The sequence below is a fragment of the Pungitius pungitius genome, chromosome 3 (genome assembly GCF_949316345.1).
Source record: "Pungitius pungitius chromosome 3, fPunPun2.1, whole genome shotgun sequence".
NCBI classification, from domain to species: Eukaryota; Metazoa; Chordata; class Actinopteri; order Perciformes; family Gasterosteidae; genus Pungitius; species Pungitius pungitius.
Window position 1 is genome coordinate 4,865,226 of NC_084902.1, and position 12,842 is coordinate 4,878,067.

At 42.4% G+C, this 12,842-nt stretch overlaps 1 protein-coding gene across 2 annotated transcripts in view; it reads right to left on the bottom strand.

Annotated features, from left to right (window-relative positions):
• Positions 1 to 12,842, bottom strand: part of veph1 (ventricular zone expressed PH domain-containing 1) — a 48,038-nt gene that overhangs the window by 14,089 nt on the left and 21,107 nt on the right. The window contains exons 5-11 of one of the 2 annotated variants that reach the window (XM_062561104.1): positions 8,129 to 8,292; positions 7,027 to 7,236; positions 2,799 to 3,019; positions 1,696 to 1,914; positions 1,267 to 1,482; positions 1,093 to 1,232; positions 164 to 303 (exon numbers count right to left, since the gene is read on the bottom strand). In XM_062561104.1, the coding sequence (XP_062417088.1) occupies positions 164 to 303; positions 1,093 to 1,232; positions 1,267 to 1,482; positions 1,696 to 1,914; positions 2,799 to 3,019; positions 7,027 to 7,236; positions 8,129 to 8,292 (1,310 nt within the window). Of the gene's footprint in view, positions 1 to 163; positions 304 to 1,092; positions 1,233 to 1,266; positions 1,483 to 1,695; positions 1,915 to 2,798; positions 3,020 to 7,026; positions 7,237 to 8,128; positions 8,293 to 12,842 lie in introns of those variants that run through there. The other variant, XM_037465054.2, reaches the window with a different exon arrangement.

The following is a 12,842-nucleotide window of genomic DNA, read 5'->3' on the forward strand; positions in this document are numbered from 1 at the left end:
AACAGCAGGGAAAGAAAATAAAAAATATGAAACGGATACACAAAGTTACTCTTGTTGACCATTTTACATTTCAACAGATGCAACCAAAGCTTGCATTCCACGTCATAGTGTTTACGCTGCAATGCAAACCAGCTTCTGAACCAGGAGCCCGTTGTGTTTGTACCTGGAGATGCAGCAGCATGATGCGGATCCAGAGTTGAGGCTGCCGGCTGATCAGGTTGAAGCAGGACTTGGCGTACAGACAGTAGTGGCCCTTGAGGGGACAGGAGAACGACAGCTTGGCCACGCATCCTCGATTTGAATCTGACGCACAAACACGGACAGACAAACGCATACAAATAGCAACATTTATATTTGGCAGAGGCTGAAGAAATGTCATTTAGAGATCTTTCTTGGTGTGCTTCTCTCCGTCCTCTGAACATATGGGAGAAGGATGCATTTCATTTGAGGATTTTGTCTGTTTAGAGCAACAATCAAACGTTTTGTGAATACATTTATCCACATTCAGGTTATAAGAGCCATATATGGACGTTGGAATTGTGTTCCCCTTTTTGTACACTGTAGATGAGGTCAATGGCAAACAAAGGCCAGCAATCACACTTACACTTAAAAATAAAATAAAATATAAATAGTATAAAAGTAATTAAACTGCCACTGACAAATGGTGAATGTCCATTCTAGACATTATGCCACAGGACCCCCTTCACGCCGCACAAAAATAGATATACAATATAAGGGTTCTGTTCAGTCTGTTTACAATGCCGAAGTTAAGAAAAAAATATTCTGCCGTCTGGATGGGAGTAAAATCAGTGATGAGCAGATGCTAAATTACAACAATATTCCCACTACTGAAATAAATCACTGTCCGACTGTGGCTCAGTGTGTGGAAGATGAAGGATGATAGTGTGTGTGTTTGTGTGTGTGTGTGTGTGTGTGTGTGGGAGATTATTATTAACCATCCTTGTCTGAATGTAATCTCATTCAGGTTCAGCAGGCAACACAAACCCTCCTCCCCCTCTCACTTTACTGCACTTTTCATCCGCACCTACTGAATAAACCAGTAACGCTGTCATCTCAAAGAGTTCACGTTACCTTCTATTGCACACTGCTCTGGCACGGGGATCTGCTGCGCCGTGTCCCGACAGAACGCTCTGACCGTCTCTATATTGTCTCTTAAATGGATGAAGAGTCTGTCAGCGTCTTCGTGATCCTCCTCCTCCTCCTCCTCCTCCTCCTCCCCCCCCCTCCTCCTCCTCCTCCTCCTCTCTGCTTTGACCTTCCTCAGCCTCTGTGACCGCTGTGACGGGCATCGAGCCGTCGCCCTGCAGCCTCCTCTCTACAGGTGCTGCTCCCCGGTTCTGCGACTGGGCCGACGCGTTGGAGCAGTTGCTGTCGGGGCTCGGCTCCGAGGCGTCACCGTCGTCCCCCGCGTCCGAGTTGATGGAGCGCGAGCGCGCGGCGTGGAGGGCCAGGCTCTTTGACCTCCAGGAAATGAAGACAAAGTCAAAGTGGTGCCACATCTTTGAATCTGAATAAGGCGTTCTGCTTTTAGCAACAGGCACTTTGGATGCTCTTCACTTTCCCCAATAAACAAACTAGAGTAACATATATTTGATTTAAGGGATTTCTTCCTAAAATCCTAAAAATCCACCTGTGATGACTGTTCTATCCAAAAATCGGTACCCGCTGACCAACCTGTTGAATCTCATTTCTCGTCTCTCCTCCCTGACGGCTTGGCTCAGGCTGTGGCGCCGTTGGGGGGCGGGAAAGTCCTCCTCCAGCTCGTCCTCTTCTCTCCTCTCCTCGCCCATTTTCTCCTCAAAGGCCTGGATCTTCACCTGCAGCCGCTGCTCTGACCCCAACCCTCCCCCCGTAAGAGATGCACGAGGAGACGCCGGGCACGCCTCACTCCCCCTGCAAAGCACACACACACACACACACACACACACACACACACACACACACACACAAACAGGGCAAAAGGTTTGATTGCATGTGTGGGGCATGTGAGAGGAAGCTGGGCAGACACATTGGAATGGATTTTAATAGCCTCCCTCTCCCTCTTCCCTTACCTTCCTCGTCGCTTTTGATCTTTAACCAAACTAATTTTTACCTCTCTCCCTCTTCATAAAACAGTCGACTTGTTTGCTGAAAAAAGGGAAATCTAACTGCCTCATTGTCGCGTCCCCCCCCCCGGCGCGATCACTGATAAACCATCCTGCCCCTCTCAATCCCTCTGTCTGTCTTCCAGAAGACCCCAAACAAAGCCTTTGGAAGCTCCTAATCCCGCACATGATGTTCTTGTTACGGAGTAATGTGTGTCTCACATGATGTGCGTGCATACTGCGTTACGAAGCTGTTTTTATCTCTTATTGTGAATATACAAATTATATGAAAGATGGAGGAAAGACAAACATAATGAATCAAAAGTAATATTGTGGTATTACAAAACGTTATGATGTTCTACTTTAGCGATGCAAATGTATCGAATGTTTCGCCTAATGATTTGTAGTCTCCTGACTGTGCGTTTCTGATTTGTCTCTGTGAATGTCCCGTGCTTCAGATATCAAATATGTTCGGTGTAGTTGTTTATAACTGGTTATCCTCTGTCATTTATCAAAACCCTTCAAAGCCCCTGAAACATCAGTAAGACCATGAAGCCGACGTGGGGAACCGGTTCCTTTCCGTGATGGGTTCGCTTTCTTCCCATCAGCTGGATGAGAATATGAATACCTCTTATGCCTCCCGTGTACATACATGTGTCCACAGCCCACCAGCTCAACCGCCCGTCTCCTGACCTGCCGCGCGTGGCCGTGCTCTCCTCCAGCCGTTGCCCTAGCATTCGGGATATCGCGCTGAACGAGTTGCTCATGCGGTAGATGTCTTTGCCGCAGCCCCCCAGTAAAGACGGGTAGCGGTCGGTGAGAGCCCTGGTCTCCAGCAGCAGCGTGTGGTGAAAGCTGTGCTCCATGCTGCCCAGACAGGACACCAGGTAGACCATGGCGCCGAGAGCATGAGTCTGGAGGAAGAAAATGCGTTACAGCAATATGCCAATGCAAAGACATATAAAAAGAAAGAAAAAATAGTGTGCATAACAGGTTTTTTTCATAAAGTTGCGGTAATTTGGGAAACAGAAAAATGACGGGCAACAATGTTTCACCCGCTATTATGTATATTTGTTTTTTCAAAGGAAGGTTCTCACCTCTCTTTTACATGTACAAAGGTGTAAACTAGTCAACATGAATCATGGCGATAACAGATGACCACAGCGGACAGCGGTTTGGCAAAGGCACACAACCAAGGCCAACAAAACACCAGTAGGAAAAAAAAACTGGATTCTATTAAAAAACTCTACTCCCTAAGCTTGTAAAAAACGTACACAGCTTTACCCGAAAAAAAAAAAGAGACCCCTCTCTCCTCCTATAAGAGACTGATTGATTGATGGAGACAAAGGCAGACAGAGCCAACATGTGCTCACACAGCTAAAGAAAAGCTTGTGACAAAGAGAGAAGAATGAAGTTACAACACAGTTCGGGGCATGTTTCACAAGACTCTCTGTTGGCTGCTATAATTAAACGGGATGTCAAGACTACCATTAAGGAACTTGAGTTCATACTGTAACAACATACTCAAGTAGGTATCTAGGAGTTTGTGAGCCAACTGCAGATACAAGAACTTACTACTCGGTTGAGAGCTTCTTCTCCACAGAGTTTCAAACTTTTACTGTTGTTGAGATGTTTTACTTTTGTGAGGACTCACTAAAATACCTCTGAACATTAAAGCTTTCTTAGTTTCAAGATGTATACGCATAATGCTATTAAATGCTTACCGGGGTCAAATTAAGCTCTCCTTCATCATCAATGAGTACAAAATTAGGAAGTTCAAGAACAAAATCTCAGATATGTTACATTTAATCATAACTTTTAATCTACACCAGAAAATGGTCAAAGGGCGCATGTGAATTTGGAGAAATAAAAAAAAAGCCCTTTCTGTCTCATGTGTGTTCTACTACACAAACCAATACACACACACACACACACACACACACACACACACACACACACACATCCTGAGAAAAACAGAACTTGGCTCCAATCGGTTTCATCGGATCATTATCCAAATTCCTACAACTCAAGTAGCCCATCTCCTAATGCGGTAGAAGATGTGCTTGAGTCTAAATCTGTTTGAGAACTTAATATTAAACGATTCACAGTAGAAAAAACTGCATCTTTTCTAAATCTGTGCTATTGTTATGCCAACTTCCTTTGGAGCTGGCACACTAACGAGCCCCATGGAGATAGTCCTGTGTGCATGACTGTGTCCTTTGTTTCCCACAGCACATTAATCACTTGCCACAGCCACTGTGTATGTATCAGCGCAGGGAGAATTCATCCTTTGAAATCCAAACATTTCTATCTGAACAGAGTAGCTGTGGAAAATTAAGGTATATACTTCACTTTTGTTTGTGCACTAAAGGCTTTTCCAGGGGTTATTATTGAGCCAAACACTTTACTTGCGTTATGTTACCTCTCCGTAGTAGTTCCTCACCTCTTTGTCTTGTAACCCCTGGTGAGGTTTTATAGTATGTATGGGGGCTGTTGGTGAAGAGTTTCTCTTCACCTTCTCTAATGGTCATTTCAAAAAGGTCATAGCGGCGCCGTAGTGATTTAGACATATCTTTCGACGAGACTCATCGGAGGTGTACCAATGTACAAAATGTTTAAAACTTTTCAACAGGGCAGCCTTTTAATCTTAACTTTTTCATTTAATTGAATGATAAGGCGTGTCCAAACTTTTGACTGGTACAGTATATTTAAAAGTCTAGTAAAACAGCAACACCGCTTTGCTCTTTACAACTTTTTTCAAAGACAATACTATACATATTAAGGTGAATCATAATAAGAAAGGCCATACAATAAAAAGAAGCAGCAGGATGCAAAGAAAAATAAAAACGAAACAACCCTGAAACATAATTTAAATTTAACTCTCTTCAGAAGGTAATGGGAAGCCAGGGAGAGTGTTGGGCAATCATTATACAATCAAGTACAAATGCACCCCAGTGAGAATCTGCACAGGCTTTTCCCAGAAAAACAAGGGTTATTTTCCAAATGGTTCCAATGTGAAGAAATACAGGACACTGAGGTCTGACCAACTGTGTGTGTGTGTGTGTGTCTGGGTTGGCAGGTTTATTTGACAAGAATATTGAGGAGGAAAGAATGCCCTGAAAAAATAGAAAACTGTATTATGGTTTCTAGCTCCATAATGTGTGTGTGTGTGTGTGTTTGTCAGGATTGTGCCATATTCCTCCTTTCATTTATTTCCCCAAATGGTTGTTGAACTGCGTTAAATGGACCCAGAGGAAGAGGGAGGGGGGAAGGAGGGGGGGGGGGGTCTCAAGCTGTCCTGCTGTCACCTTCATGGCTCTGCACACACACATTATTGACTCCCTGTAATGTTGGCCTTCAGGCTACCGATCATTACACAGTGTTGCATGGACATGTACTACTTGGTACATCTGCAAGACGTTGATAACAACTCATCACTAATCACTGTATCACTCATATGTCAGACTTGCCCCATATGTAACAACAGCACTCCCTCATGACAACATATTATTATCATCATCCAGCTGAGGTTGGCATGGTCCGAAGTATTTTCACAATGGGTGTTTACTTTCTTCCCTGAAGGAGAAGATCTTTAACAAGAGTTTGAATTCAGTATTTTCACAAACTCCATAGAAAATCCATAGATATTTTCAACTCAAGTTGTCTCTAACTGTCAACATAACATATTAAAGCCTGACCAACCAAACCCTCTCTGCGACTCTGAACCACCTTCAGATAGGGAGAAGCACAGATTTACACCATCAGGTGGAGGGTCTACAGCCACGCAGGGTCACCATGGCAATCCATTAATTTACCTTCGAGCCACATGGGGGCAGCAGACGAAAAGTCAGAGGACACCCAAGGATTGTAGGATATATTGTCTGGGGACCATGAATGTCTGAGCCATCGGTCAGCCAAGATGCCACTTTGCAGTTGGTCCAAGTTGCCGGGCTAATTAACCTGTAATCAGCAGCTCAAGTGTTTCTGCAGGGTTTGCCAGAATGAGGCTCATGGGACACATTTAGTTGACTCCAAAGTCTTACTAAAAAATATATTATTAGCAGCCGTAGTAACACTTTCAATGGTAGAATTTTGATAAATGAATACCTGCTGCATAAAATTGGTTCTGCCACACGAGCACAGTTTAATTGAGGCTGTTTTTAAAGAACACATTTTATTGCGTTGTGCTTGTAGCGTTAGGCTGACAGGGCGGCTCTTTAACAGTTCCTTCACATTAGAGTTCATTTTTCTCCCTGTCTGGACAGCAGTTTGTTGTGTTTCTTCTATTCCTATCCAGCCGCGGAGACGCTCCTGAACCCTGACGTGTGTGGTGTCAGACTGCAGTTCAGGTCTCCGGATGCGCCCGCTGTGGGTCCGGCGGGCGAGCGTGTGCTTTACACTTGGCAGGGCAACAGAGTCATGTGAGAGTGCAGCCAGTTCCTCCCCACTCACTGCCTGTTTTGTGTGTGAACACCCACTTCGAGACAGAAGCGGGGTGTATTAATAGGATTATTCCCAAGCAATTCCAACACGGATTGACAGTATTTTTGCTTTGTTTACCGCAAACTGTCATTTCATCAATCATTTCAATCTCTCTTCATAAAAAACAGTTTTGGGAAATACGTTCATCCTCTTCCTTGCAAAGATTAGATGAGAAGATCAATACTGCTGCTGCAGTAAATATGTAGTCGAAGATTAAAAAAAAAGCCATGGTTAGGCTTAGCTTAGCAGGAAGACTGAAGGGAAGCAGCCTGGCTCTGTACCAAGGGAAGAAAATACTCACTGATTAACACATTATATCGTGGTTGTTTAATCTGTACTAAGAGACTCTCGCATGCATCTACTTTCTGCATCAACAGCAAATCACTGCTGCACATGAACATGAACTCGGGTAAATGTGTTTGGATCACAGTGTTTGTACCTCACTGATGATACCCACGGCACCATGGATTTTGGCCACTTTACCCAAGAGAGCGGGGCATTGTTGTCCCAGAATCCTCAGCGTTGGCAGAAAGCTGACCAGCGAAGAAGGGCTGGCCTGTGACACGTCCACCAGCGAGCCAAGTAGGGCCTCAGTTAGGGATTGGTCTCCTAGGTAACTGACTAGTGCGGGCACTTGGGGGCTCAACATCTGTTCGGGGGAGGAGACACAAAGTTAGAAGGGGAAATCTTTCTTATTGCTTTTTTGCTTGCGCCGTTGCCGTGATCCTGTCACTGTTTAGGTACCATCGCTCAATGACAAAAAACAACAACAACAACAACAGAAGTCCAGTGTTCCTCTGATGAAGGCTTGAGGTGAGAGCAGTGACCTTTGAGCGAGGTTAACAGACGGGCGATAAACAAAGCTTGACTGTCAGTACGAAGTCCAGTACCAGTTCCTACGAGTTTTCTGGTCGGACTGGACTGGATCAGACTAACAATGCTCCTCATTGCCCTCCTGCTACAGCTTCATCTGTCCCTGGTTGTGAATGTTTAGATTAATATCATGTGCAGGGAGAAGAAGATGGTCGACTCCATAAAGTTCCATATTGTGATCATAGATCATAGTTTCAATACAGAATCACTTCCAGTAACTGAATGTTAGGAAGCACGAGATGTGGTAACTTTTGTAATAAATGCAGCTACAGTCACAAACAAAATATTTTGTATTTCTGTGTGCTGGGAGGAGATTAGTTTCTTGAGGAGTGATATTCTCCATGTTTCACCACCATGTGTTTTTCCTGGCATGTGGTACTTTCCCCTCATGCAGACCCCCAGCAGCTCTGCTTCAAAAATATGCAGGATTATGGGGATTCAAATACAGATACTCTCTATATATAAACTCCACATGCAACGCTCTTTTTCAGCACTTCAATAAAAAAAAAAAAATCCAACAACTGGTAAAGTGACAATAACTGGGGGTCCCTTCGGCCCATGAGACAACAAAATAATTTTTTAATGTACAGTGGATAGGCTCATGATGATCTACCCAAAGTGCGTTGTGCTTCATTTCTAAATTAAATTACACCATAAACAGCACTCACCAGTGGATGTTGCTCGGCAACGATTTGAATAAGTCGGATTAGGTGTTGTTGCTCCGGGGACTCCAGCTGTGACATCATCGCAGTGAGGTTGCCTAGCTGACAGTGGATGGTGTCTGGTTGTCTGGGGTAGACCGAGGGCAACACTCTTAACAGCATGTGGTTACCTGCCAGAGAGAGAGAGAGAGAGAGAGAGAGAGAGAGAGAGAGAGAGAGAGAGAGAGAGAGAGAGAGAGAGAGTGTGTATTTCAGTAAAACTCGTTTTGTCCACCTGTGTTAACAGTGGAAGCAGAGGCACAGGTTCCCTCTAGTGTGTTTGTAGATTGCCCAAAAATACAAAACATGATCCCAAAATGAAACCCCCAAATCCCAGTCTTTTGGGTTACACTGATAGATGTTTTTACTTTGAAAAGGTAAACTACCATCTCTGTGTTTAGCAAATGACATATGATTTAGTGAAAGAGACACCCAATGCTTTAGTTTTAGCTGCATGTATTAAACCTAATAAATAAACCTACTTATCTCTAACTTTCGACATTGCCACATTCCCAGGTCTCAGCCCCTCACTTGGTGACTATAATAATTGTATATTACTACCAAGAAAACTGAACCCAAGTTGCATGAAACATGAATCTTCAATGAATTCTTCCAGCTGTTGGGGGAGAAGCTCACATAGCACACGATCCCCCATCATGACACAACCTCTGTTTTCAGTAAATAAGATGCTTTCCGTTTGTTGTCATTATTTCTTAAATGACGCAGAAAGAAAGTCAGTGGTGACGCACAATTGTAAATAAAGGCATTCTTAAATTAGGACGCAACCCAATAAAACCCAAGGCATCGAACAACAGCCTAATGTATGAAACATCTTTAAATGATTCACTGAACAAAGACTCAATGTTTTAAAATGGAAACAATGGCTTCTGTATCAGATGCCTGACAACAACACTTTTTGCTAACATTCACATTTTTTGAGCATGCTATCATTTTCTAAATTACTAATCAGCATGGCTGGTATTATGAACCACGTTGTTAACACCAGAGTTATTATTTTTGAATCTGAGGGGTTTATTAATGTCCAGCTAATACTTTCGGCAATATTTCAATTTGGACTGAAATGGGGAACCAATCCAGATCCCCATCCCAGAAGTCATGCCACTATACATTTGAATTCAACTAGTGATACTAAAATGGTCTTGACATCTTGAAGTGAAATTACAGTATTTATGACCATTAATCATACTTTTAGTCATGAACATCTGGTCCATAATATTTCAAATGGCTACGAGTTTAAGTTGAACCTTTGTCATATTTCGTAAAAGCTTAAAAATAGCAAAAATAAACCCCAGAAATTGTTTAAAACAGGTGATCCACAGCTACAAATCACTTTAAACACAGGTTTTGTCCTGTTAGAGATGACTGGTGCTGATCAAATGAAAGGACGATCTGTTCTGTACTGTTCTGTGCTGAGGCGGAGAAGAGAAGAAGACGGAACATAAATGTTTTGAAGATGGTCGCCGGCTCTTGTCATGTCCCTAACTCTGTAATCATAGATTGTAACTTGTAACTTAGACTGTATCTAGAAGATCTCACGTATACATTTCTACACTTGCGGCACAAATCACCATAAAAAGAGACAGGCGCAGCAAAAAAAAAAAAAACAGGGCTGGTAATAACATTTAACGGTCTGTTCAGAGGAATGTTAAAAGGCAGGAGGAGACGAGAGTCTGCACAGAAACACGCTCTGGAGGATTTATAGATCTTACCCTCACCCGAACACAGACAATAAATGTGACGTGACATGAAGGCATTTCTTTTACGTTATTGATTAAATATACATATTGTTAGAATGTCTGACCTTCAAACCTTCATTCCAGCATGCACCCAAGCCACCGCGATGACCTAAAACATCCTGTAATGAATGATAATTTGTGGTTTCTGAAGGGCCTTTAAACATTTTGAAGAGGAACAAGACTGGTCTGTTACACTGTTGTTAACTTCATATGCAGAGGCAGGGGAGCACACAATGCCTTTCTTTTGCTGTGCTGTTTTCCAAATGTCACATTAGCCTTCTCGAGGTCCCAAACACACAACAAACACACATGTACAAACTGGAGACACACTTAACTTTGAGTTAAAATCACTACTACCGTTTTAACGAAGAGGAAACTAAAAGAGTCTGGATGATTTACAGTGTCTTTGATGTGATTTGTATCTTCCTTTCTGTAAAAAGTCACTGTGTCCCACAGCAATAACACGACCATAAACCGAATGTATCACCAACAGAGCTGGAACTAGTGCATCCAAGTCAAATGACACTATGAGATCCAAATAAAGACAAGCATATTTCATTTCACTCATAATGTTATATCAAGCAAATACATTTTAACCCCATTTTCTTGAAAACTATTCAAACAATTATTATTAATTGCAGCGTAATCTTCAGCGATTGACCGTTCAGTAATTCGTTGCTTCTATTTATGACAAATACGGGAAAATTCCTTTAATATTCCACAATGCACAGAACTTGGCAAAATGCATGGGAGTACCAAAATGCCGTGATCAGCACAAATGAGATCCAGAAGGATGTATTTGGATGGCTTTACGGCGTACGCATGTTTCACAACACTCATTTTTGTGTACGTTTGTCCCTTAAGTCGTTATTCACACAGCTCAAATAACCTCTGGTGGGAGAGGGTCGGATGAACTGCCAAATTGAAAAAAAAGAGACAGATGTCAAACACTTACCAGAAAATATATATCAGGGTTATATGTGCATTTTTGCTTCATGAGTGACTCCAACCCAACAGCACAGCTGGAGGGGATTCAGAAAGAAAAAGACACATAGCGATTTCCCCCTTACGTGTACACGAAGGTCAAAATATTTCCTGAGTGACTAAGGTTTAAACTCAATGCCCATCCTCCCCCTTTCCCCTAGATAACTTCACCCGAACAGACTCTCACTGACCGTGTGTTAGACAAAATGTCCTGTGCCCACTGACTTTATGTTTCATGATGATAAAATACGCAGCAGAGTCTCACGAATCCTTGATAGAGATTTAAAATCCAACAAGAAAACTATGGACTTATCTTTTTGGCAGTAAATCATGTTGTATTCACATCTAACTTTCCCTGAAGCATTGCGGTGAATAAGCATAAACTCACAATGTAACGAATTGCTGTACATTTACGGTGGTTTTTAACCAGCAGGACTTTGGACCTCAAAGCTTCAGTGGAGATCAGCCAGGGAGCTGATAAGGTAAAGTTACTCTTATCACCAGAAAATCAAGGTCTCCAGTATTGTTGTGTGTTCATGCTTATTGAAGCGTTAACATCTCAGGTGATGTTTCATTTTTGAGGTCACGCTAACAGTGACGTTACGCGTGTGTTCTACACCAGGAGCAACATGAAAACGCATTTTACTGTGTAATAATGCCTGCCCCAGATGCTATCAGCTCATCACATCACAGGTCTGTTCATTTAAGCCGGTAGCTTAATATTGCTGTGCTTTTCTCAAACACATTGTCTTTGTCGTTCTGTCACAAGTTTGTCCTTTTATCTCAATAAAAAAAAAAAAAAAACAGCTGTAGCGTTTGTGCAAAGATTTGCCCTGACCTGTTATAACAAGTGAGGCACAAAGGAACCCTCAGTTACACACTAAATGCTCCTTGTAAATGTGTTTATCCTGGATGTCATAAAACCTTCCGGAAGGTCAGAACATTGTGTTTCTAAATGTTCTATTGTGTTTGTTTTACAGAGATTGAGGATTACGAGCCAGATGCTGCAGGGAGCTCCTCTCTCAAGGTGTTCTCGGGATTAACGGTTTTCATTCATGTCAGTCAGTATAATTTAAATGAGATACGTTCTTGAGTCCATGTTAAGTAAGTGGTTTAGTCATTCATTATTTTACGATTGTATTATTTCTTCATTCCAAACATGGGCTAAATTTTTGAGCGTTGTTAAGTAATACAAAATGTCCTACGTAATTTGTCTTGTGCAGCAAAATCTGCAGCGCTGTACACGGCTTAATAATCAAAAGGTTTATAATAGGCCGAAAATTATTATTAATATCAACAGAAATGAAACATTTTATGATGAAACATTTATTCTTTTACTCAGAATGACCAATTAGACAGACGCAGACTAGAAAATGAAGTTAATAAAAGAATCCCCAAGATTCTCAGAAAAAAAGCTTAATGAAACAGCTTAAACAAATATTGTTTTGTCTTAAAAATCTAAGCAAAGCGGTTTTTGCAACTCGACACAACTCCCTCTCTGTCTGTGAAGCTGTCTGAATGAGAAGGCTGTTTTGTGCAGATAACAAGGGAACGAGTGTGTGTTTCAGTCGGTATTTGGGAGAGAGAAAGCAGACACAATGAAAGAGAGACACAGGCTGACAGAAAGATGGAGGGAGGGGGAGCGAGATAAAATCTCATGAGGAAGTCATTATTTCCCTCCCCTCCGAAAACACACACATACGCGCAAGAATACATGCTGACAAACACTCACGGCACACAAATTCACATACAGTACACACACGCACACACCTGCGTGCAAACCCATATGGTGAGGCTGACAAATAAATAAATAAACAGCAAAGCAAGAGAACAACAAACCCATTTAGAAAGCCCTAATGTCTGGCTCCTACACACACACACACACACACACACACACACACAACTCTGCGTGAGGCAGAAATCAGGGAAAGTTGGTGTTC